Source organism: Salvelinus fontinalis, chromosome 7 (genome assembly GCF_029448725.1).
Source record: "Salvelinus fontinalis isolate EN_2023a chromosome 7, ASM2944872v1, whole genome shotgun sequence".
NCBI lineage: Eukaryota > Metazoa > Chordata > Actinopteri > Salmoniformes > Salmonidae > Salvelinus > Salvelinus fontinalis.
In genome coordinates, this window is record NC_074671.1 from 47,585,171 (window position 1) to 47,612,626 (window position 27,456).

Consider the following 27,456-nt stretch of genomic DNA (forward strand, 5'->3'; position numbering starts at 1 on the left):
CGGGAACCACACCTGTTGGCATTCTCACAAACAATCGCAACATTGTTTCAATAATTTAAAGAACTTTTCTCACAGCTCTGGTATATAAAGCTTTTTTGAGGTCTTGCTCACAATTCATTATGCGGCAGCACAATGACCAAACGATATACTGTATGTGAGGCTCTTGATCATGTCTTTGATCATGGCACTGGTGAGGAGGAGAGAGGCCAGGAAACGGACAGTGAAGATGCATTAGAGGAGAAAGTAATCTGATACATAGCACAATATGTTTCATCTGAGTATTTGTTATAGTCAAAATAATGCATACATTATGTTTTCTTTACTCAAAAGCGAGTTGTATGAGTTCAGGTCAATGAGGCCTATAGGCCATAAATGGCAAATACAAGTTCAAAACGTGTAATGTTCACAAGTACCTAAGTTTGATAAAAGATCTAACACAACATTAGGTGATAATATATGTGTTATTATGGATTTATAATCATCTATAATGGGGCGGTCATTGTGGTCCGGGAACACAGAATGAATTAACGTGAAACGAACACAACAGAAGGGTTAAAATAAACCCGGACTAATTGATTATTGAACAACTTCCCCTCTCTCCCTCTCTCGGCGACAGCCTCAAATCCCTGCGAGGCGAATGGCGGCCGTGGACCCTGCTCCCATCTGTGCCTTATCAACTACAACCGCACCGCGTCCTGTGCCTGCCCTCACCTCATGAAGATATCTGCGGACAACTTTTCCTGCTTCAGTGAGTGAACCTCACCCCTTCAGCCGTTTGTCAGTCGGTCTGTCCTTACATCAGTCTCTCCGTCCATCCATCGCTCCATCTATCCAGCCATTAATTCAGTCATACAATCCTCCACATTCATACATTATAGTGCATGTCCATCAAAAGTGAGTCATTTCAAAACACGGCAGGTTTCTACTGTTTTGAGAAGGCGAAAAAGGTATCTGACACAGACTGTGATTATGTTCACACTACAATGACATTGAAAGAGCATGCAATTTTAAACTCATAACCCTGAAAGAGACATCCCACCAGGTGGTTTGAGTCTTGAGTAGCAAGGCCACCAATAACACCTGCTTGATTCTGAACTTTGAAAGCAGACTATACAAAGCAATGTCAATGTCCAGTTTTCTCTTGTCCTTCAACAGCACTGAAGAGATTCCTTCTGTATGTGAGGCGAACAGAGATCCGTGGCGTGGACATTGACAACCCTTACCTGAATCTCATCACAGCCCTGACGGTCCCAGATATAGACGATGTCACAGCAGTGGACTACGACGCCTCAGAGGAACGGATCTACTGGGCTGACGTCAAAACACAAACCATCAAACGGTCCTCCATCAACGGAACCGCAATAGAGACAATAATATCCGGAGGTAGAGAAAGATGTGCACCTCTGTGTTTTGAAACGTATCGGTTTTCTGACACTTAGGCAACGAAACAAAATGTTTGTCGTAAATGTATTATCAGACGGTTACAGTGTTCTGCGTCCATTTGACGTCCTTTTCATAGGTAACCGTTCTAATTTTCATAGTGCACCTGTCAGGTTGTTCAAGCGATAAGCTCAGGACATTATTTCATTGAAGAGATGAACATGGCCATATTGATGCTGTCTTCTGCATATGATTTTCTTTGCAGGTATTGTTAATGTAAGAGGGCTGGCCCTGGACTGGCTCTCCAGGAACCTGTACTGGATTAGTTCAGAAAGCGACGAGACACAGATATACGTGGCGAGGCTAGACGGGTCCCTGAAAACCTCTGTGGTCCACGGGATTGAGAAGCCCAAGTGTCTCACTGTACATCCGTCTAAAGGGTAAGGTTCGATTTTTGTATGTACTTCTGTACAGTTCGATATCTGATATTGATTAGGTCTAACAAGATATAGTCAAGTGAATGCTAGTTACGTGATATGATACATGATATACGTCGGTGTTCTGTATGGAAAATATTGTTTTCCTATTGAGTTTTTACCTCCCAGGAAAATGTATTGGACAGATGGCAACACAATCAACGTGGCCAACATGGATGGAAGCAATATCAAGATCATTCACCAGAACCAGAGAGAGCCAGTTGGTAAATGTCACATGTACAATTCTGAATATTTGTTCTACGTGCAAAACATCCATATTTAGTGGCCAGTACCAGTTATCTTCTGCAATTGTATGTTGCATGACAACAGTAGTACTACTATCCGGTGACAAACGATATTGCAATATCGAGTGAGATGATTGGTAGAACAGCAACCCCATAATATGTCAATCATAACTCTAATCGATGATGTCTCTTCTAGGCCTGTCGATAGACTACACATCAGACAAGCTGTATTGGATCAGTGGAGGCAACGGCACCATCAACAGGTGTAGTCTGGACGGAAGTGGTCTGGAAGTGCTGGAGACCATGAAGAAAGAGCTGCTTAAAGCCACGGCCCTAGCTGTTATGGGTGAGTGGCGAGAGCTCAGAGCACGGGCCCGTGTTCACAAGGTGTCTCAGAGTCAGAGTGCTGTACTATGATTTCGTTTCGCTTTTAAAAGCACGGTTCTATGGATGAGCACTACCACCGTGAGACTCTTTGTGCATATTCTTTGTCTTAGAAAGTGCCTCATACAAATATGTTGTGCTCTTCCAGCTCATAAAAGTATTTGCTGGCCTAGTATTTGCTGGCCTAAAATTGTATTTTGTTTTGAGTACTAGTCCATTGATTTGGAGTTGTTTTTGATCTGGAGTACATGAGTAAAAGGGGTTTTGACAGTGATGAACCTTTGCTGTCTTCTTGCATTGTATTATTTGTCGTTTCCCCATTTCTGTTTATGTCTGTCTCTGAAACTATTCCAATTCATGTTTAAAATTGCATCCCATCTGATAAAATTCTTCATCCAGACAGAATACATTAGGGAACTTTCTCTGGCTTCACTAGGACTTGTTCAGCCTCTACAGTGATGGGCGACAGAGCTGCCTCACGCTACAGAAACAGAAAACCGTAACCAGACTTTCTGACTCAGTGATGGACAACCTGGGCTTTCGATCCGTCCTGCTCACTGACTGTCTGGTCCAGGTTTACTTATAGCTATAATGGTGATTGTATTAATACTGTACATCTATTATGTTTCAGTAGTACAGATCATTGAGACTGAGTTTCTCTCCACGCTCTACAAGAAAGTTGATCATGATACTATTAACAGGATGGAAGAATTATTTTTCATATTGATTAGATGGTTGTGTTAATTTGTTTAATATCAGATCTGCATTAACCTACTTTTAGTGGTTATTCCCCATGAGTATTCCTACAGGGAGTAGGGTTAGGGGAGACAGGGGAGATGCATCATTATTGATGGGCTTCTCGCTCTGGTTTTGCTATGATTCCTTAGTTTATAGTACCTCTCTTATCTGCTTGGGATATTGTAATAGCCTCTGGGATATTAAAGTCCTATCTACAGTATGGTCTGCCGTAATTCCGTTGGGAACACTGTTGGATTCTGATGTAATTCAGCTGTAGAAGGACTGTTGTTAATATAAATCCTATCTGTGTTTTAACCATAGAAAGACATGTTTTTTTTTCTCTGTGGTTTTAACACGGCCTCTTTTTGTACGCTCTCCAATCCTCCCGTCATTCGAGGAGATTATGTCCTTTGTTGATAGCTGTAGTCCAGCAGGCCAAAAGCCAAGAATGGTATGTCATAAACCCACTGTGCTGTACCCCATTCAAGTATGCAGACAGGTTAAACAAAGGAGCGAAAGTTAAGTTCCCAGTCTACAGGCACAGGATTGGTCTTGCTTCAGAGGTTTTCTGACCGCTGAGTCGCTGTCCTATGTCCTTTGTGCCGGGCTGACTGTACCTCAGCGTTACCTGTTTGGTGGAACTGGGCTCATGCCCATTTTTTCTTCAGTCAAGGGTGCAAGTACAGTACATGGGCTCATATTATCAGAAAAAAAAGATGTCACATGGCCCAGTTCCTCTGTTTCCTCCCTGGACCTGTGCCCCTAAGATTTATGCGTAGGGGAATGAACTTAAGATCCCGTCTCTCCGTCTCGTATCACCCGATTCTCAGAGGACGAAACCTGAAAGTCCTCCTTTACACAGCTCCCTCCTTGTACCTTCATTTACAAGCGTCCCGGGAGTGAGCCCCGGCCTACTGTATTTATCAGCAAGGGAATACTGTACAGTGAGAGCTATACATACCTTATGGATAATACAGTATTATACAGTTCCTATAATGTCTTCGATTCAGTTACAATTGTATGTTACAGTTCCTAGGAAAGCAATCACTCAATGTGTTATTTGGGTCCAGTGATATTTTTAGTGCTCTGTGAACATGCTGTATAGCCTACTATTCATGAGCAAATGGGCCGTTATCTTTTTATTCAAGGGTTACTCGCAGATACGGCATAGTACCACTATTGCTACTGTACAGTATTCATGGTCTTTTGAATAGCTCTGTTTTATCAATACACTTGTCAATTTAGTCATGAACACTCATTGATTTTCTGTCTTCAGGTGCCAAGTTGTGGTGGGCCGATGACAACTTGGCCCAGTTGGGGACCGTCAGTAAGAGAGGTGGACTGGACACGGTGGTTTTACGCAACAGGACCACAGGGATTGTTCATATGAAGATGTATGACGAAGACAGCCAGACAGGTAATGTAATGAGTATGAATGCTACTCAATGTTTTTACTCCGATCATGTCCTACCTCCTTTTAAAGCTTTCTTGTAGCCTTTTGACTAGAAATTGCTACGTGTTTTGATCCTCTATTGAGCATGCACCAACATTGCTTTTTATTGGTTTATGTATGTTTCAGAAGAAATTATCCTTTTTTAATCCAACTGGCCAAAAAGAATGGTTCTTCACTGAGACACAGCTTTATTGAAATAAGGATTCCGTGTTGCTGTTTTGTGAGTCATTGGCAGGATCATCCATTTTATTGACAGGTCCAATAGAAGGATTGCTCTCGATCTCCGTCAGTATTAAAAATGGCAATTTAAGGTGTCTTAAATGTAAATCTTTCAACTTCCTCCTCAAGCTTCCTCTGACCGATTAGCTACTTCATTTCTCTTTTTGACACATACCACATGGGAGGATGGTCATGTCTCATTAGTCTTCTCTCTCTCCCCTTCTCCTCCCCCGCTCTCTCTCTCTTTCTATCTCTCACTCTCATCCTCCCTCTCTCTCTCTCTCTCTCTCTCCCTCTCTCTCTCTCTCTCTCACCCACTCACTCTCACACACTGGAAGTGCAAATGCTGCCTTGGAAGTACTGTAATCTCATGAAAATAATTGGAACGTAATGCAATGCAGATGTACTCTGTCTAACTCTGCTTTTTCCCACCGTAATGCTCTGTTAAATAATAAGCATGTGGTCCCACTGTGTATTCCTGAAAGAATAAACAGGCAATGACCATGCGTACGTGTTAAATGTACAGTGTGATGTCTAATGTACACTGTTTGTTTACAGTGTAGCGTACAATGTAACCTAGCCATGTTCCACTGCTGCGCAGGGAGGAATCTCTGTCAGGAGAACAATGGTGGCTGCTCTCAGCTCTGCTTCCCAACATCAGAGAGCACACGGTGCTGTTCCTGTGCCGTGGGCTACAACCTCCACTCCGACCGCATGTCATGTGAAGGTACTGTGCCGGCTTCTCATGGGAGTACATTGAACAGGGAAAACAGCATATGAAAACCATGATGTCAATCTGATATGACGTACTGCAGATCCCATCGTGGCATTGAAATATGGCGTCTATGAGTGTTGCTTTTTTTGTGTTTGAAGGACTAGGGTCTTTTTTGATGTGATATGAAGGTTAGAATGACATTTTACATGTACAGTAGATGCCATATAGTTGATTGGTTTGGCTTTGTGTTTGAACTTGAAGGCATAGGGTCTTTCCTGATGTACTCAGTTCACGGGGGCATCAGGGGGATATCCCTGGATCCCAGTGATAACAGTGAAGCCTTGATGCCGGTGACCGGCTCAATGATGGCTGTGGGGATTGACTTCCATGCTGGTGAGTGTATTGGCGTTGTTTTTTGTGATTATTTGGACTATTCTTCCTGCTTCGGTTTGCAAATGAATCATTCTCATTTGTATTTTTTAATTGTTATTTTTAATTATAGTTTGAAAAAAACTAATGAAGGGAAGAACATTAATCCTTTTCAATTAATTGATCTCCCTAATAGGAAATGACACGTTATATTGGACAGACATGGGCTTGAACAGAATATCCAGAGTCAAGCGAGATCAGACGTGGAGAGAGGACATTGTCACTAGTGGTATCGGCCGTGTGGAGGGGATTGCAGTGGACTGGATTGGAGGTAAGTAGCCAAGCTCTCAAAGTTAACCTTTACTTAAGGGAATACAATGTCAAGTGAAAAGTAGGACATAGACGTAGTTGTGGTCAAAAACAGTGCCTTCGGAAAGTATTCAGATCCCATGACTTTTTCCACATTTTAGTTAATTTATAGCTTTATTCTAAAATTGATTAAATAGTTTTTTCCCCACATCAATCTACACACAATACCCCATAATGACAAAGCCAAAACAGGTTGAGACATTTTGGCTAATTTATTAAAAATAAACAACTGAAATATCACATGTACATAAGTATTCAGACCCTTTACTCAGTACTTTGTTGAACCACCTTTGGCAGCGATTACAGCTTGGCGTTTTCGGTATGACGCTACAGGCTTGGCACACCTGTATTTGTGGAGTTTCTCCCATTATTCTCTGCATATCTTCTCAAGCTCTGTCAGGTTGAATGGGGAGCATTGCAGCACAGCTATTTTCAGGTCTCTCCAGAGAGGTTCGATCAGGTTCAAGACTGGGCTCTGGCTGGGCCACTCAAGGACATTCAGAGACTTGTGCTGAAGCCATTCCTGCGTTGTCTTGGCTGTGTGCTTGGCTGTGTGCTTTTCTCTGTTCATCTTTGCCTCGATCCTGACGAGTCTTCCAGTCCCTGCCACTGAAAAACATCCCCACATGATGCTGCCACCATGCTTCACCGTAGGGATGGTGCCAGGTTTCCTCCAGACATGGCACTTAGCATTAAGGCAAATAGTTCAATCATGGTTTCATCAGACCAGATAATCTTGTTTCTCATGGTCTAAGAGTCTTTAGGTGCCTGTTGGCAAACTCCAAGTGGGCTGTCATGTGCCTTTTACTGAGGAGTGGCTTCCATCTGGTCACTCTACCATAAAGGCCTGAGTGGTGTAGTGCTGCAGAGATGGTTGTCCTTCTGGCAGGTTCTCTCATCTCCACAGAGGAACTCTAGAGCTCTGTCAGAGTAACCATCGGGTTCTTGGTCACCTCCCTGACCAAGGCACTTCTCCCCCGATTGCTCAGTTTGGTAGAGCGGCCAGCTCTAGGAAGAGTCTTGGGGGTTCCAAACTTCTTCCATTTAAGAATGATGGAGGCCACTGTGTTCTTGGCGACCTTCAATGCTTCAGAGATGTGTTGGTACCCTTCCACAGATCTGTACCTCGACACAATCCTGTCTCGGCGTTCTACGGACAATTCCTTCGACCTCATGGCTTCGTTTTTGCTCCGACATGCACTGTCAACTGTGGGATCTTATATAGACAGGTGTGTGCCTCTCCAAATCATGTCCAATCAATTTAATTTACCACAGGTGGACTCCAATCAAGTTGTAGAAGCATCTCAAGGATGATCAATGGAAACAGGATGCACCTGAACTCAATTTTGAGTCTCATAGCAAAGGGTCTGAATACTTACGTAAATAAGTTATTATTATATATTTTGGGGAATTAGCAAAAATGTCTAAACTTGTTTTCGCTTTGTCACTATAGGGTATTGTGTGTAGATTACGCAGAATTTTTTTTATTTCGTCCATTTTAGAATAAAGCTGTAACATAACATAACGTGGAAAAAGTCAAGGGATCTGAATACTTTCCGAAGGCCCTGTATATTGGCACCCTTGCACGATTCACTATTTCTTCTAAAATAAATTTAACATTTATTTATTTTTTACATTGTTCACACGTATGTGTTTGATTTACAACCGCACAGGACCAGGAAAAAAATATAAAAATAATATTTTTTACTTTTCCTGGACTAAATGATTCAGAATTTAAAATGAATTTGGTTAGAGGCAGGTGATTCTCGTTTACAGTCTAACATCTTACCTGTGGTAAGTTGCGGGAGGCTACACAGTAAAAATAGCAGTTCAACCATAAAAAAAAAGACAACAGAGCATTCTGCTCCATTGTAAAGTGCAAGGGTGCCAATATATTTGACTGCAACTGTAGGACATACAGAGAGACAAGAGGCATAGGACATACGTCTCAAGTAAGACATACATAAAATGTAATGAATTGACTGACTTGTAATGCAATGGTTGAACACTGTACAAAGACATGTTTGTGTTGTTTACTAGGTAATATCTATTGGACGGACCATGGCTTCAACGTCATCGAGGTTGCTCGACTCAGTGGCTTGTACCGAGCCGTGGTGATAGCTGAAGGACTTGACCAGCCCAAAGCCATTGCTGTGCACCCGGTGAAAGGGTGTGTACAGTCTTTCATTTCAGTCAATACTTTAAAGTCCACCTGCTTGGTATGTAATGAACATATCCTACTGTAGCTACATAATGTATTCCTTAGAAATGACCACCAAATAACCAATGTGTTAATTAATGTTGATTGCCAGTAATAATGAACGTCATAAAACGATCTTTGCATGATTATATAGTAGAATTATAGAATTACAGTGCCTTTAGAAAGTATCTACACCCCGTGCTTCTACACCCCGTGCTTCTACACCCCGTGCTTCTACACCCCGTGCTTCTACACCTGCATTGCTTGCTGTTTGGGGTTTTAAGCTGGGTTTCTATACAGCACTTTGATATATCAGCTGATGTAAGAAGGGCTATATAAATACATTTGATTTGATTTGATTTTTCCCACATTGTGTCAGCATCCAAGGGACTGCCAACTCAGGTCTACTGGCCGTGGCTCTCTCGGGGATAAACGCTTTTGTCCCCTGGCATACTGGCCTTTTCTATGAAGAATTTTTGTTTTTGGTTATTTCAATGACATGTTTAAATGCTATACAATTTATATGCATTCAAAATTGTAGACTGCACGATCTATTTGGGGGTTTATGTGTCTGTCTAAACAGTATTTCTATCTCAGCTCTGTGCAAAGTGTTTTCAAATCTCTGGCTCTTGGATATATTTACATCTCAAGCTGACTCATGGATAGTCTTAATAACCTCTTAACATGTTTAGAGTACTGACAATGTAAACATATTGATTTCGCCGTCCTACAGCAGAGCAATTTGAAAGCCACTGATATCAATAGATTTCAGAACACATTTTATAAGATAATAGCCTACTCTTGTGCCCCAAACAAAACCGAAGGTGCTATGACTGTAATTAAGAGGAATCTTAATATGAAGGTGGGGATCTGTGGGGGAAACACTGATAGACAGAGTTGTTATACTTCTGTTACTATTAATGGCACTACATTATGTTTGTCCTCCCTTTACGCACCAAATGCTTTTGATAAATCCTTTTTTGAAGACCTGAAGCTTAAATTGTTAGACTTCCCAGACTCAGTGACCATCCTTGGGGGAGATTTTAACTTGACTCTAGATCCTACTATTAATACCACCAGTGATAAAATCTTGGCACTCTGGGCACCTTCAAATTATATTACAACTTTTTAGATGACTGGATGCCTGGCCCCTAAGAAGTCCTTGTACTAGAGATGATCTTATTTTCTCCCCATCATCATTCTTCCTCACCAATTAATAAGTCTTCACCTCCCCTGTTTTTCTGAAAAGTACATCCCATGCAGAGATTTTAACTATGCTGTTATCTGACCATTCTCCATTATTGATTTATTTTGAGATTTCTCCAGTCTTTTGCAGGGTAGGGAATTCTTAAACTACATTTTTGATATCTTACAAAGTGGGAATAAATTGATTTAATTGTAATTTTTGGTCAACAATCTACACAAAATACTCTAATGTCAAAGTGGAAGAAAAAACGAATTTGAACGTTTATAAAAATCATGAATAATAAAACACTGATATACAGTCGTGGCCAAAAGTTTTGAGAATGACACAAATATTAATTTCTACAAAGTTTGCTGCTTCAGTGTCTTTAGATATTTTTGTCAAATGTTACTATGGAATACTGAAGTATAATTACAAGCATTTCAACTCTACAATGCTGTTGATCTATCCTCAGTTGTCTCATATCACAAACTCTGTAACTGTTTGAAAATCACCATTGGCCTTGAGGTGAAATCACTGAGCAGTTTCCTTCCTCTCCGGCAACTGTGTTAGGAAGGACGCCTGCATATTTGTAGTGACTGTATTGATACAGCATCCAAAGCCTAATTAATAACTTCACCATGCTCAAATGGATATTCAGCGTATCCTCTTTATATTTTTACACATCTTGGGGCAGCAGGTAGGCTATTGGTTAGAGCGTTTGCCAGTAACCAAAAGGTTGCTGTGTCGAATCCCCAAGCTGACAAGGTAAAAATCTGTCATTCTGCCCCTGAACAAGGCAGTTATCCCACTGTTTCCCAGTAGGCCGTCATTGAAAATACGAATTTGTCCTTAACTGACTTTCCTAGTTAAATAAAGGTTAAATAAAAATGAATTCCACAAATTCCCTTCATTGCGAGGCATTGAAATACCTCCCTGGTCTTTGTGGTTGAAACTGTGCTTGAAATTCACTGCTCAATTGAGGGACCTTACAGCTAATTGTACGTGTGATGGGGTAGTCATTAAACATTCATCTTAATCACTATTATTGAACACAGAATCAGTTCATGCAACTTATTATGTGATTTGTTAAGCACATTTTTACTCGTGGACTTGATATTTCAGTTTTATATTTCAAAACATTTCTATAACAGAATATTCTACTTTGACATTATGGGGTGTTGTTGTGTAGATCAGTCACACAAAATATACATTTGATCCATTTTAAATTCAGGCTGTAGCACGACAAAATGTACATACGACATCAAGCAATTACCAGCCAATCAAATCTAAACTCTCCACCCTTCCTCCAAAGCAAACTATAAAGTATAAATACAGTATTTCCCTACTCTGCACTCATAACTGATTACACTGTCTCACATGTTCAGCTTCTCAATCATTAATAACAGGAAACGAAAGGACGGGTCCATTTTCCCACATCAGGTTAGACTGCAGGGCACTTTCCTATTGATTCCTCTCCTGATGAGAGATGCTAATGAACCAGGATAAGCAGCTGAGGAGAATAGAGATGAGTCTACTGGCACTGTGTGTTTCTACTGTCACAGCTTGTGCCTCACCTGCGCCGGGCTAATTAATGTTGTCTCCCTCTAACCCCTATTATTCATAACATTGTATGCATGCATTACCCTGAGGTCTCATGTAGAGAGAGAGAACTTTATGTGGCAATCACGCTGATTGCTTAAATTAAAGCCAATATAGAAATGTGTCAACAACTGGCCCCCTATGGATATTAGATTTTGTGTGAGGGGATTTGCAACCAGAGCATACTGTCATGTTATTTTTAATTATTTATAATTGGTGCGTTCACAGTTAGTAAGTCATAACCGTTGGAACGTTGATCAGCTGCTTGTGTAACAGTATAACTTTAGACCGTCCCCTCGCCCCGACACGGGCGCGAACCAGGGACCCTCTGCACACATCAACAACTGACACCCACAAAGCGTCGTTACCCATCGCTCCACAAATGCCGCGGCCCTTGCAGCGCAAGGTGAACCACTACTTCAAGTCTCAGAGCAAGTGACGTCACCGACTGAAAGGCTGCTAGCGCGCACCACCGCTACCTAGCTAGCCATGTCACATCAGTTACATTTGCAATATTAGTATTCTGAAAGGGAGTTGAAAATGTCTACTCCACTGTCCATCCATACCAGCATGGAGTTCTGCCTCCTTGAATTATGAATTGATACTGTTATGGCCCTGCGATTTTTTTGCAAGCTCTGATGCTTAACGTATTGCACTCTGTTTTTCTGGCTTGTTCCGTGTACATGTTTGTTACTGACGTGCTGCTTATTGTATTGATGTCATTTTCGTCAGGTGCCTGTTTGGCTAATACTGATGTGTTGATGCTGCAGACTTGGTCCAGTTCTATCTTGAAAAGGAGATCTTTGTCGCAACTAGACAACAACAAAAAATGGTCTACCGATTATGAACAATACTCATTAGATCAACCCAAAGCATTTCCTGTCAATGTATGAGATGACTGTAACGTATAAGAACATTGTTTGGGGGTGGTGGTGGCTGTGGACTCTTCTTACCCTTCTGTTGTCCTCTTGGCCAGGTTTCTGTTCTGGACAGAATGGGGCCAAAGCCCCTGCATCTGTCGGGCCCGGCTGGACGGATCAGACCAAGTAATTCTGGTCAACTCTGGAATAGCATGGCCCAATGGGATCTCCATAGACTATGAGGTATATTTAAGCAATAAGGCCTGAGGAGGTGTTGTATATGGCCAATAAACCATGGCTAAGGGCTATTCTTAAGCACGACACAATGCAGAGTACGTGGATACAGCCCTTTAATCGTGGTACTGTATATTGGCCATGTATCACAAGCTCCCAAGGTGCCGTATTGCTATTATAACCTGCCTACCAATGTAATTAGAACAGTAAACAGTATTTTTTAGTCATATCAGTGGTATAAGGTCTGATATACCTGTCAGCCAATCAGCATTCAGGGCTTGAACCACCCAGTTTATATAATAGATTAATTAATGCCATTTAGCAGATGCTTTTATCCCAAACAACTTATATACGGCATATTTCCAAAGTTATTGGCACCCTTGATAAAGATGAGCAAAAAAGACTGTAGAAAATAAATAATACAAATACCGAGCTATATTATATGCAAAAAATATTATTATATTATTTCAAAGTAATACAATTGATCAGAGAAAGAGATTTTGTTGAACAAGTAAATAAAAATCTAAAAAAGATTGCCGTCTAAGTTATTGGCAATCAGTGGGTGCAGACATTGTAGTATTTGTGATCCGAGCGGGAATCGAATCCATGATGTTGATGTTGCTGGCTCCACACTCTTACCCACTGAGTAAAACAGGAGGACCAGGTGTTTTTGTCCCCCAGAGTGTTCACACAGCACTTTAGCCTCCCTCTGATCCTCTTGGCTGAAGTGGCATTACACTCTGCTTCGTGTTATCTTTTTATAATGATACTCTCCCACCATCATATACCTGAAGTTTATTTTCTCAACATTGTATTCTAGGAAAATAAATTATATTGGTGCGACGCCCGCGCCGACAAAATAGAGCGGATCAGCCTTGAGAGCGGAGAGGACCGGGAGATAGTACTGTCATCCTCAGCCAGCAACGCAGCGGATCTGTTTTCAATGGCCGTCTATGGGCCTTACATATACTGGGCTGACAGGTAATTTATTATTCCGTAAATGTTACAGTATATTACAGTCTCTCCAAACAGGCTCCAAAGAAGCCTTCGCCAGCTGCTCTACCCTTGTTGAATTAACCACCTGCACCACAAGGTCACTTGAAATACCAATCTAATTGACAGAGAAAAAGGCAGAAAATTAGAAAAGACACCTTCTCTCTATTTAAATTGTGCGTACTTACTTCAATGTCATCCACAAGGGCAGCTAGGTCCCATCACCTTCTGTCAGACCAGCTGTCTAGCATATTTTAGCTTCTGTCTAGTGTATTTTAATGAGTTCTTCTGTTTTAATTAGTCAAGGGCCATTATCCCCGTGTCAAACTTCCTGTTACCTGGTGTCAAACTCCCTCCTCTTCCTGTTGTGTGTGTGTGTGTATAGGGCTCATGCCAATGGCTCCATTCGCCGAGGTGTCAAGAGTTATGCAATGGAGGGAGCCATGACTCTGAGGAGTGGCCTGGGGGTCAACCTGAACGATGTCAAAGTCTTTAACCGAGGACGGGAGAAAGGTTGAGGTTTCAACTTCATTATCACATCTGTATTATTTAATGTTCTTACCAGGCTGTCAGTACCTGCGGCTGTTAAGTGTTCTAGAATCGACCTGAGATTAAAGGGCCAGTCAGCAGTTGAAACAATAACAACGTTCTTCCCACCACTGTTTCAGTAAAAAGCGGAGGAATGGGGCTGGAAAAATGTCATCACTTTCAAATTCATAAACCGAGCTACGTATGCAAGGATATCCATGATATCAAAATTAGAGTTTAACCATGTTTTGTTTACATTTATATTGTTTACAAACATTGGAGTAAAAAAAGCTTATATTTGGGGTTCTGTTCAACTAAGCTCATGAGGTATTTCTTTAGATGTTTTCAAGAATTAAGGTACAGATAATTAATAAGTCCAAAAATGGATGCAGCAACTGCTGATTGCCCCTTTAATGTGAAGGTTTTGCAACCTCTTGCAATACAGACACCTAATTTCTGAATTTTGACTAACATTGACACTGCAATATCACTGCAAATTCGTAATGGAATCTTATTCCTTATGACCATGTGTTGACTTTTGACCCTGCTGTTGACTTCCTTACAGGAACCAACCCGTGTGGCCAGAGCAACGGAGGTTGCCATCAGCTGTGTTTCCACCAGGGCAGTGGGAGGAGGACGTGTTCCTGTGCTCACGGCTACCTAGCTAAAGGTAATCAGTGACCTGTTGTGTTTTTATGTTCATTTATTCATCTCTTTTATAGCCTCTTGTTTGCTTTTTATTCTTTAAATTGTATTTGTTTTACTGTTAAGTGTGTAGAGATTTTAAATGCACTTTCAATTTTGATCTTATTTTTGTATTTTTTTCACATCAAATGTTTACTATTTCAATTAATCACAGTTTCAAGGGTTCAATTACATAATCATTGCCATTTGATTAGACGGTCTCAGCTGTCACCAGTACGATGGCTACCTTCTCTACTCTGAGAGGTCGATCCTGAGGAGCATCCACCTATCAGACGACAGCGACCTCAACTCTCCCATCAGGCCCTATGAGAACCCTGCCTACTTCAAGAATGTGATAGCGCTGGCCTTTCATCACCGACAACAGATCTCTGGAGGCACCAACCGGATTTTCTATAGTGACGTTCACTTTGGGAATATACAGGTTGTCAATGACGACTGGACTGGACGGAGAGTGGTCGTTGAGAGTAAGTGTGGTATTTGTTTGTCTGCTCATTTATCCATTACTAAATGAATTACTAACAGTTTGAAAATCTGAAAACGGTTGGTTAATCTACAGATGTAGGATCTTAATATGAGCCAATTTGCTACAGGAGGAAAATAATCCTGCAACAACAGGAAATGTGAATAATTATGTGGATTATAATTCATGGACATTTTTGTAGGGTATACATTTTTTTGTGAGGGCAAATCAAGTCTGACATTTCAAAGTGGAAATGACAAACTGTAGAAGCCTTTTTAAACCTCAAATACACTGCTGTTTAGGAAAATTCTGAGCAACAAAAGAGTGATTAAGATCCTACATCTGTAGCAAAGAGGAACGGGGAAGTGGAAATCCCTGTAGAATGTACTTGCATTCTTTTCTCACCTCCTTTCACATTGAATGAGTTCATTATTTTATTTCTGCGCCATAGCTTCCCCCCTGCCTTTAGAAAGATGAGAGAGAAGACTGATGAGCAAGTAAAGCTGCTGTTTCAAGTAGTGAACATTTCTTTCCCCCAATTTCAAAGGTCTTCAACTCTCCATTGACAAGAGCTCAAACTGTTACTTGGAGTGTGAAACCAGAGGGATCCCACATAATCTGACTGCCTTTCATGCACCACTGATGTCAACATTTAGAGACCGACTCAAGCCTCTTTTGTACGTCTGACAGAAACTCAGATCCTTTGCCATTTCTATTGCTTTCATTTTGTTGCTGATAGAAGTGCCAAAACTATCAAAGACTGCATTGTACAACAAGATGAGATGTCAGTTGCAATGATTTTAGAAGTGATACATTAAATGTTATCTAGTTCTACGGGAGTTGTATATGGTGAAAGGAATGCTATATGGAGAAGCTGTAGGTGTATTAACATTGTATAAGCCATTTAGCAGACACTTTTATCCAAAGACTTACAGTCATACATGCATATATTTTACGTACGAGTAGTCCGGGGAATTGAACCCACTATCCTGGTGTTGCAAGGGCCGTGCTCTACCAACTGTGCTAGAGAGGACCAGAATTTGGTGTAGGTGTATAAAAGGGTTGGCCTGAGACTTGCTGAGAGAGTGAGGAGTGTGGTTGATAGTTGGTATTGGCATTTCCTCGCTCATACAGGGGGGCTAATCCATCTTCGTTTGCAGCCAACTGTAATAGGTGATGGATGGCAAACAGGAAGTGATGTGATGACCCCTTCTGTCCCCACTGTAAATCACTCCGTAAAAACTTCAAACACTACAGACACGTTAAATCAGTTCCACCATAACATATTACCTGGTATTTTCACACTGTCAGGGACAGCCGACTACTACTGGCATTTCCTCTCACTTTTTTTCGGCATTCTAATTCAAATTCTGTCCAACAATCATCACAATATATGTACTTAATTTCTGTTTCTTTCTGATGTACATGTAACAGTGTCGCTTCCGTCCCTCTCCTCGCCCCAACCTGGGCTCGAACCAGGGACCCTCTGCACACATCGACGACAGCCACCCTCGAAGCATCGTTACCCATCACTCCACAAAAGCCGCGGCCCTTGCAGAGCAAGGGGAACAACTACTTCAAGGTCTCGGAGCGAGTGACGTCACCGATTGAAACGCTATTAGCGCGCACCATTTCACATCGGTTACACTCACCCCCCTTTTGACCTCCTCCTTTTCCGCAGCAATTAGTGATCCGGGTCAACAGCATCAATGTGGCATTATAGCTTCTGTTCCTCTCCTCGCCCCGAACCAGGGACCCTCTGCACACAAACAACAGTCACCCTCGAAGCATCGTTAGCCATCGCGCCACAAAAGCCACGACCCTTGCAGAGCAAGGGAAACAACTACTTCAAGGTCTCAGAGCTAGTGACGTCACCGCTAACTAGCTAGCCATTTCACACCGGTTACATACAAACATAAGAAATAGAGGAAAATAGCATATTAATAGACAGCAACTAAAACAACAGGAAATGGTCTTATTATTCTATAACATTTTTGAGCCCAGACCGATAAATATGTGATTAAATACATTACATGACCATAAGTATGTGGACACCTTCTCGTCGAAAATTTCGTTCAAAAATTAATATGGAGTTGGTCCCCCCCTTTTCTGCTATAACAGCCTCAACTCTTCTGGGAAGGCTTTCCACTAGATATTGGAACATTGATGCAGGGACTTGCTTCCATTTAGCCACAAGAGCATTAGAGAGGTCGGGCACTGATGTTGGGCGATTAGTACTGGCTCGCAGTCGGCATTCCTATTCATCCCAAAGGTTTTCGAAGTTGAGGTCAGGGCTCTTCCCCAAACTGTTACCACAAAGTTTACAGTGGCGGTCAGTGCCCTTTAAGATAAGGGAGGACGATTTTTATTTTCATGAGCATGGCTTTATTTCTATGTCTATGGAAGGGGGTGAGAACCATGAGCCTCCTAGGTTTTGTATTGACGTCAATGTACCCAGAGGAGGATGAAAGCTAGCTGTCCTCCGGCTACACCATAGTGTTATCCTACAGGGTGCTGTTGAGGCTACTGTAAACCTTTGCAAACTGTAAACCTTTGCCAAAATATTTTATGAAATTCACTGAGGAGGGATGGACCTCCCCTTCTTCCTCTGAGGAGCCTCCACTGATAGACATACAGTGAATATCAATGCCAATAGATGAATATGACATTTCTTCTGTATGTTCATCTGATACAGTGTTTTAGGAGGAATCAGGTGAACACACACACACACACACACACACACACACACACACACACACACACACACACACACACACACACACACACACACACACACACACACACACACACACACACACACACACACACACACACACAAAGAGGTCTGTAGTTCCCTAATGCACATAGACAGCAGATCCCCATCACCCCATAGCCCCTGTAGCTTCTCTGTGGTAGGCTAGGCTCCATGCTGACTTGGCTCAAATATATCTGACTGACCAGAAACGGGGAAGGAAGATCCATCAAAAATAACTGAGGGGGTTGGATGTTGGAGAGGAAAGGGAATAATGGTTGCGCTTAAAGGGGGCTGGAGAAAGCACCAGCACTATTGCTATTTAATGATTAACGAATATGATATTTAAGTATCTCCCTAAAATAATATTTTTGTCATCCATATAGGCCTATCCCATGTCCAAACAAGTGTGTGATTTTACACTATTTGCAGAATTGATTCTGAATACATTTGGGCAGATGAAGAGAATATGATTTTTTCTGTTTGTTTAAAGATTTCATAGTGGTGTTGCCTGTTTGTATACTGGCTGCATTCTCAATTCTTTGTATTACTTTTCCTTTACTTTTACTGGTAGTGAATGTGCATTTTTATGTCCTAGTTTGTGCTATTGTCCCGTCTGAATGTGAAACAGTGAGCAGCTGTGACACGGCACCACACTCTTCTATTGTTAATCTCTTAGCACAGTGGGACATCTTTACACCTGCCTAGGCTCGTTAGGTTCCATTCAAATGAGTTTGGCATTGATTTATCTTTTAGGAAGAAACTCTACAGTTCGGTACAGCAAAATATGAAATCATGGGATATATTCAGAGGGATATCTAGGTGTATCCCGATGTAGGTTATTCACAATTAGACGCAACCAGTTCGAAATCAAAGTATTCAGAGTGTTGTTCGCTACCCAGTACAGCTGACCACTGGATTCTTTCACGCCTAAATGCGTTATGTGGAAACCTTCATGACACCACCACATGAGACAACTTTTACAAGGTGTGCAAGATATCTCAATATACATACACTACCATTCAAAAGTTTGGGGTCACTTAGAAATGTCCTTATTTTCCATGAAAACATAGGACAATAAAATTAGTTGTAAATGAATAGGAAATATAGTCAAGACGTTGACAAGGATATCAATGTTTTTTAATTGAAATAATAATTGTGTCTTTCAAACTGCCTTCATCAAATTATCCTCCATTTGAAGCAATTACAGCCTTGCAGACCTTTGGCATTCTACAGTAGTTGTCAATTTGTTGAGGTAATCTGAAGTGATTTCACCCCATGCTTCCTGAAGCACCTCCCACAAGTTGGAATGGCTTGATGGGCACTTCTTACGTACCATACGGTCAAGCTGCTCCCACAACAGCTCAATAGGGTTGAGATCTGGTGACTGGCTGGCCACTCCATTATAGACAGAATACCAGCTGACTGCTTCTTCCCTAAATTGTTCTTGCATAGTTTGGAGTTGTGCTTTGGGTCATTGTTCTGTTGTAGGAGGAAATTGGCTCCAATTAAGCATCGTCCACAGGATATGGCGTTGCAAAATGGATTGATAGCCTTCCTTCTTCAAGATCCCTTTTACCCTGTACAAATCTCCCACTTTCCATCACCAAAGCACCCCCAGACCATCACATTGCCTCCACCATGCTTAACAGATGGCATCAAGCACTCCTTCAGCATCTTAATTGTTTCTGCGTCTCACGGATGTTCTTCTTTGTGATCCGAAAACCTCAAACCTAGAATGGTCTGTCCATAACACTTTTTTCCCATCTTCCTCTGTCCAGTGTCTATGTTCTTTTGCCCATCTTAATCGTTTATTGTTTTTGTTATTTTTTTCACCCCTTTTTTCTCCCCAGTTTCGTGGTATCCAATTGGAAGTAGTTACAGTCTTGTCTCATCGCTGCAACTCTCATACGGACTCAGGAGAGGCAAAGGTCGAGAGCCATGCGTCCTCTGAAACATAACCCAACCAAGCCGCACTGCTTCTTGACACAATGCCCATCCAACCCAGAAGCCAGCCGCACCAATGTGTCGGAGGAAACACCATACACCTGGCGACCGTGTCAGCGTGCACTGCGCCCGGCCCGCCACAGGAGTCACTAGTGCGCGATGAGACAAGGATATCCCTGCCGGCCAAACCCTCCCTAACCCGGACGACGCTGGGCCAATTGTGCGCCGCCCCATGGGCCTCCCGGTCGCGGCCGGCTGCGACAGAGCCTGGTCTTGAACCTAGAATCTCTAGTGGCACAGCTAGCACTGCAATGCAGTGCCTTAGACCACTGCACCACCCGGGAGGCCTTAATCGTTTATTTTTATTGGCCAGTCTGAAATATGTATTTTTCTGCCTAGGACAGCGTCCCAGAGTCAACTCTTCACTGTTGACGTTGAGACTGGTGTTTTGTGGGTACTATTTAATGAAGCTGCCAGTTGAGGACTTGTGAGGCGTCTGTTTCTCAAACTAGACACTATATTGTACTTGTCCTCTATCTCAGTTGTGCACCGGAATCTCCCACTCCTCTTTCTATTCTGGTTAGAGCCAGTTTGTTCTGTGAAGGGAGTAGTACAGGAGCGTTGCATGAGATCTTCAGTTTCTTGGCAATTTCTTGAATGGATTAGCCTTCATTTCTCAGAACAAGAATAGACTGAGGAGTTTCAGAAGACAATCTTTGTTTCTGGCCATTTTGAGCCTGTAATCGAACCCACAAATGCTGATGCTCCAGATACTCAACTAGTCTAAAGAAGGACAGTTTTATTGCTTCTTTAATCACGACAACAGTTTTCAGCTGTGCTAACATAATTGCAAAATGGTTTACTAATGATAAATTAGCCTTTTAAAATGATTGAACTTGGATTAGCTAACACAACGTGCCATAGAAACACAGGGGTGATGGTTGCTGATAATGGGCCTCTACGCTTTTGTAGATATTCCATAAAAAAATCTGCACTTTCCAGCTACAATAGTCATTTGCAACTTTAACAATGTCTACACTGTATTTCTTATCAATTTGATGGTATTTTAATGGACAAAAATGTTGCTTTTCTTTCAAAAACAAGGACATTTCTAAGTGACCCCAAACTTTTGAACGGTAGTATATATATATTATTTTTTTCTTACTTTACCATGAAAGAAAAGACAAATCCGCTCACTGTGTTTGACTGTATCACGTGTGTTTGTTGAGCTCTTCTTACTCAAGGAAAGGTCAGATTAGTGTTATTCAGTGTTTGTCAATGTTATTTTCAGTGTTATAAACTGGGTGGTTTGAGCCTTGAATTCTGATTGGCTGAAAGATGTGGTGTATCAGACCGTACACTACGGGTATGACAAAAAATTACTTTTAACTGTTTTCATTATCTTGGTAATCAGTGTATAATAGCAATAAGGCACCTCGGGGGATTTTGGTATATGGCCAATATATCACGGCTAACCACGGCTTACTCCGTGTTGCATCGTGCGTAAGAACAGCTCTTAGCTATGATATATTGGCAATATATCACACCCCCCGTGACGTATTGCTTAATTATATCAGTGTTATTGTTGCCGTGTAGATGTGGGGTCAGTAGAGGGCCTGGCGTACCATGGAGCCTGGGACTTGCTTTATTGGACCAGCTCCACCACAGCCACCATCAGCAGGCACAGCCTGGACCAGAGCCTCCCCGGGGCCTTCACCAGAGAGGCTGTGGTCACACTGGCAGAGGAAGACCACCCACATAACCTGGCTCTGGAGGAGTGTCAGAAGTAGGTGTTAAACCTTCAATGCTCCTAATGTCTTACACAGAACCTTAGTGGCCTACAGTAGATGCTCACTTGGGTATATGGGTTGTGTTATGTACTCAGTTAGCAAATCTATTGAAAACCTCTGCTATCAGGGGAATGAGGTTTATAACTGCTCTGGGGGAGTGTCAGAAGTGTTCTATCATCATTCGTTACTGATCCTAATGGCTTACAGTGGATGGTTCTTTTATGTTTTCTTTGCCTCCCTTTTACCCCCTATTTTTCTTCACAAGAACATGAGGCAGTCTTAAAAATGTCAAAAATTATTTTGCTGTAGAATGTGAGGATGGAAACATGTTCATATCTTTAGAAAATAGAGATAGAAAAAGTAGATTTGCGTTTCTCTGGAGAATGGAAATAATCATTCAGTGTAGACGTTGATGGATGTTTACAATACAATACAGGTGTTTATTGCAAAGGACCACAGGAGGAGGCAGGTAGCTGAGTCCAGGGGCAGGCAGAAGGTCACAGGGGGTCCAAAAGGGCAAAAGGACAGGCAGGGAAAAGGCTAGTAAGGTAGTCCGGGAGATCCGGCAATAGGTAGCTAACAGGAAATCCGATTAAAGTACAGGCAGGGAATAGGAAAAAGGCGTTGTTAGTGAGGCATGCCAAAACTATCATACACGGGAGGAGTAAATCACGGGGAAACCCAGAGCTCTGAAAGACGTGTGTCACAAAACAATACCTCAAAGAACTGAACTAAATAGTGTGTGGTAATGACATTCGGGTGTGTGAACAGACGATTAGAATCCAGGTGATTGGGATCTGGAGAATGAGCTGCGTTCAGGAGATCTAGGTGTTTGAGAGAGTGAGCTGGAAGCCGACGTTACAATATTGAATGGAGGTGCATCCCATCCGCTTGCTTCTGTGAAAGTCTCAATAGTGTTTTTGTTTTCACTGCTGATGCAGCCTGATGTTCTGGACTAACTGGAATGAACTGCACCCCAGCATTATGAGATCCACCCTGTCAGGAAACAATATCCAGAGTGTCATCACCACAGACATCCTCACACCTAATGGACTCACCATCGACCACACCGCTGAGAAACTCTTCTTCTCCGATGGCAGTCTGGGAAAGATTGAACGATGTGAATATGATGGCTCACACAGATATGTAAGGAGAAATATATATATATATACTATATGTTATTCTGAATAGAATGATTGTCACATCTTGTACATTCTTAGAAAAAAAGGTGCCATCTTGAACCTAAAAGGGTTCTTCGGCTGTCCCAATAGGAAACCCCCTTGAAGAACCCTTTACAGTTGCTTGTAGAACCCTTTTTGTTCCAGGTAGAACCCTTTTGGGTGCCATGAATAACCATTTGTACAGACAGTTCTACCTGGAACCAAAAAGGGTTATCCTATGGGGACAGCTGAAGAACCCTTTTGGAAACCTTTTTTCTAAGTGTACCATCAGATTTTGAAATTATTCCAGCTGTCTGATACCTCTTCTCATGCTTGAGTATGTGACGTCCAAGGTTCTGTTGATGTATTTCAACCTAAATTAATATGACTAAACGAATGACTAAAACATGAGCATAAAACCAATTTAACACCATTTTCATCTTATGTTCAATCTGAAGGTGATTATGAAGTCAGGTCCAGGAACCTTCTTTGGCCTGGCTATCTATGGGAACTTCCTGTTCTGGTCTGATTGGGTACGGAGGGCGGTGGTACGCTCCAATAAGTACACAGGTGGCGACATTAAGGTCCTCAGAGCCGACATCCCCCACCAGCCAATGGGAATTGTTGCAGTTTCCAACAATACCAACAATTGTAAGTGAATTCTATACAGTACATCAAAGCAAAAGTCACATGTCAACATGGAATCTTCTATACATTGTCTAAAATATACACACAAAATGTGGTATTTTGTGAGTAGACTATTTTGCAATTGTGTGTGATAAAATGTAACTGCAGCATGTGATGGTTTGCATGTGGTTACAACCATGTGTAGCTGAGTTTGACCATTTGGCATGAACATTATGCAATAATTCCTATAGACCCAGCTACCCTCCCTGATTAATTACCACTCAATGTAAATCTGTTATTGAATAAACAACTCCAAAAATCCCAACCTCCAGTGTCACAGGCTACCCCATGTTGCCTGGCCTGTGCTTCAGCTGAATCTGTACCATTCGGGCAGAGAAATATATACTCTCTCGCTCTCTCACTCTCTCTCTCTTGCTCTCTGTCTCTCTCTCTCTCTGGAATGAGCAGACGTGTGGGTACTAAGGGGGCAGCATGATGGCATGGTTTATAGCTTACCGCTCCATTCCACTGTCCAAGCCAAACAGAGTTCAAAGATGGTCCCCAACAGAGAAGTCTACCTTTCTACCACAACACTGCCCTTGAAATGTTTTCAGTGCTTGATTTAAAAAAATGTGGAAGCTGAAACTCTTAATGGGAGGCACTGCAAGTAGGAAGTAAAGCATGCCATTTGGATGATAAAAACGGAACAATATAATGTCCTGTTTATTTGGAGGTTGATGTGTGTTTCTGTAAGATGATGTACTACAGTACCCATAATGATCTGTTTTCCCAGGTGAACTATCCCCTTGCACAGTGCTGAACGGTGGATGTCATGACCTTTGTCTTCTGACCCCTCACGGCACAGTCAACTGTAGCTGCAGAGGAGAGAGACTAATACTGGAAGATAACAGATGTGTATGTAAGTCTAGTACCTTGTCTTTTTTCCCTCTAATTCATTGGTAAACAGCATCCGGCTCGAAGGACCATGTGAATGTCTTGCTAATAGACAAATAGACAATAGGCATCTGATAGTGTTACTGTCAGATGAAGGAATGTGTGGGGCATTGATGTAGTATGTTTGTTGGAGACTATCTGGGAGGGATATAGCAGAAAGCAGACCCTTCTGTTTGGACAAAGAATCCCCAAAAATTGATTTTCTCTTCTTTTTACAGCTGAGAACTCCTCCTGCAACATCCACACTGAGTTTGAGTGTGGGAACGGGGAGTGTATTGACTATCAGCTGACATGTGACGGAATAGCACACTGCAAAGACAAGTCTGATGAGAAAATGAAATACTGTGGTAAGTACGCACCCAATATGCGTTATTGTACTAGCTCACCAGTCCTCAGATGAAAATCCCAACCAAGCCCCCGCGGGGCTCTTGTCCAGTAGAATGAGTCCAGACTCGCTCACTTCCTGAAATCCATGAAGGAGAAGAGAAACAGTATTCAAGTGAATGTCATGTAATTCCTTTGGTTGAATCTCTTCCTGAAGTGTCTTTGTATCTCTTTAGTTTTTCTTTACTCCTCTTCCTCTCTTACAGATAACAGAAACTGTAGACGGGGCTTCAAGAGCTGCTATAACCAGCGCTGTGTGGTCAATAGGCGGGTTTGTGACGGGGTGAACGACTGTGGAGACGATTCCGACGAGGTTTATTGTAACAGTGAGTAATAAGAATCTGATGAATTTACATGCCCAGTCCGACAGACAACATAATCTGTACTATATTATTACTGTGTAAACCAATAAATAGCTTTAGGGTGAACTCCTGTCTCTCCTATTAGATTTCATAGAGGAACATTTCTCCAAGCAAGGATAATATTATCTATTCTTATCTATCTCTTCACCTGACAACGAACCAACGAGATGGATTTCAAATACAACATATTTCTACCCCTCGTTTTTAAATCTTTTTCTTTTCGGACCTGTATTTTCTCTCCAGATCCCACATGCTCTCCCTCAGACTGGCGTTGTCTGAACGGGGTTTGTATTCCGGCCTCGGCCCGCTGCAATCAGATCATCGACTGTCCCGACGCCTCAGATGAGAAGAACTGCAGTAAGATAAGCCTCTGTTAAAGCTCCATACCGTACCTGTGTTAAGGCGCCACACTGTATATTTCTAAGGTGCTACGACAATACCTTTCCCATGTAGCTTTTCCACGTACCTGGGTCTGTAGCCTAGCCTGGTCATGTATGTTTTTAATGTTAGATAAAAGAGAAGAAGGAAGGTCCGCATCTCTGGATTTGAAGTTATTTTTAATTATATCAGGACACTACAATATTATAGTTAAAACAATGTATAGCCAGGAATATCAATCCCTAACCTTAGGCTTTGGATATGCCGGTCGAATGCCCACTTTCTCTAGGCAACACAAGCTGCTTGGATTACTACATGCTGGGGGTGAAGGAGACAGTGTTCGTCAGCTGCAACTCTACCTCCCTCTGTGTCCACCCATCCTGGATATGTGATGGAGCCAACGACTGTGGGGATTATGCAGATGAAACCAACTGCCGGAGTAAGTTTTATCCGTGCTTTTTTCTCTTCTGTGACACTAGTTCTGTCGGCTACTGTTGATGTGGCCGTGTACCAGACATACACCAGGCCTAGTGGAATGCATTTGAAGATATTTTGAAAATGTGTTGATGTTCTGAACGTATCTTGGCTTCTGGTTTCTCCCCAGCTCCTTCCCTCAGAAAGAGATGTGAGGAAGGCCATTTTGCTTGCCCCAGTGGAAACTGCATCCACACTGTCTGGCTGTGTGACGGAGTGAAAGACTGTGAAGACGGAGCAGATGAGTTCCAGTGTGGTATGAAATCAGACATATTTATTTATCGAATATTTATTTACATGACATTTGTTTCGGCAAGCACATTGCACTGATTTGTAGCCACTGCCACTGATTTGAGAGAGAGTCTAAATTATTCAAATAACTCTGTTCAAAGTAACGGTTGGATCATTACGGTGTAGGGTACATCCTGCGTGAAATGCTGACAAAGCTCAAGGTGGCCAAATATAATAGAGAATTTCCAGGTTGAACGATTTCCCCTCTTGTCCTGTATCCCCTGTTGTGTCTGGTCTATACATTCGGTCAATACGGCCGGATAAGAAGATAAGAAGATAAGATAACCCAGTGTTGGTGGTTTGTTCATGTGGGTCATTAAAGGAAGCAGTGAAGTGGTGTCTCCTGCTGAGCCCAATGCTTCCATCCCTGATTTGATCCCTATGTGGAAATCTCCCACAATTACTGTTCAAAGCCTCTCCTGAGGAATAATGATGGGAGGAGATGCTTCACTCCTGCTGTTGGTTCTTCAGGGCAGAGCAGTAGACTATGCTGTTGTAACCCAAACAGAATAGCAATAGCAAATATCCTATTTATATTTGTTGTGGATTTGCTCATCGTCTGTGTATTTGAATGAGTCCCAGCCAGTAGTGGTTGGATGCACACACACCGTGTTGTTGGTGCATGCTGTTTGTGTGGCTAGTTCACACTGACCTTGTCCATGTAGCCACACACAGTTATTGTTAATGGTTGCTCTCTGGCTGCCCAAGGAAGCAGCTCCACAGTGTCATCATAAAATGGATGTGAAATGCTAACAAATAAACGGACAATTCTTTCTCTCTCTTTCTTTATGTCTCTCCCTCTCTCATCTCTCTCATCTCTCCCTCTTTCATCTCCCTCCCTCCTCTCTCTCGCCCTCTTTCTCGCTCTCTCTCTCTCTCGCTCTCTGCTCGCTATGGCTGAATAATTTTTACCTCACTTGGCACTCCTTCACTCCTTTGTACATGGTTTGAATGTAAGACAAGCATTACTTTGAAAGTGCTTACGACTGAGGGAATGTTTTTTTGTATCTAATTTCACAGATGACATTGATATAGTGATATAATTTCCCACCTGCATTAGAATAGAGACTCCCTTCAAAATTGTTTACCTTCACCTCCGTATGTGATATTATTTTCTTCACCTTTTCTGTACAAAGACCGACCTACCTTTATTGTATGTGACTTGACTGCAATTTCATATTACTCTATAACAGTTGAAACCTGGGCCCATTTGGACTTTGCACA

At 42.0% G+C, this 27,456-nt stretch overlaps 1 protein-coding gene across 1 annotated transcript in view; it reads left to right on the plus strand.

Annotated features, from left to right (window-relative positions):
* Nucleotides 1-27,456, plus strand: part of LOC129859547 (low-density lipoprotein receptor-related protein 1B-like) — a 201,690-nt gene that overhangs the window by 103,762 nt on the left and 70,472 nt on the right. Inside the window, exons 27-50 of the mRNA XM_055929439.1 lie at nt 617-748; nt 1,156-1,383; nt 1,646-1,820; nt 1,986-2,080; nt 2,298-2,447; nt 4,500-4,640; nt 5,497-5,622; nt 5,872-6,003; nt 6,176-6,310; nt 8,389-8,518; nt 12,310-12,436; nt 13,248-13,408; nt 13,806-13,933; nt 14,514-14,618; nt 14,848-15,117; nt 21,409-21,598; nt 22,544-22,748; nt 23,221-23,413; nt 24,183-24,308; nt 24,562-24,690; nt 24,934-25,053; nt 25,333-25,446; nt 25,757-25,906; nt 26,072-26,197. Coding sequence (XP_055785414.1) covers nt 617-748; nt 1,156-1,383; nt 1,646-1,820; nt 1,986-2,080; nt 2,298-2,447; nt 4,500-4,640; nt 5,497-5,622; nt 5,872-6,003; nt 6,176-6,310; nt 8,389-8,518; nt 12,310-12,436; nt 13,248-13,408; nt 13,806-13,933; nt 14,514-14,618; nt 14,848-15,117; nt 21,409-21,598; nt 22,544-22,748; nt 23,221-23,413; nt 24,183-24,308; nt 24,562-24,690; nt 24,934-25,053; nt 25,333-25,446; nt 25,757-25,906; nt 26,072-26,197 — 3,588 coding nt within the window. The remainder of the gene's footprint in view (nt 1-616; nt 749-1,155; nt 1,384-1,645; nt 1,821-1,985; nt 2,081-2,297; nt 2,448-4,499; nt 4,641-5,496; nt 5,623-5,871; nt 6,004-6,175; nt 6,311-8,388; nt 8,519-12,309; nt 12,437-13,247; nt 13,409-13,805; nt 13,934-14,513; nt 14,619-14,847; nt 15,118-21,408; nt 21,599-22,543; nt 22,749-23,220; nt 23,414-24,182; nt 24,309-24,561; nt 24,691-24,933; nt 25,054-25,332; nt 25,447-25,756; nt 25,907-26,071; nt 26,198-27,456) is intronic.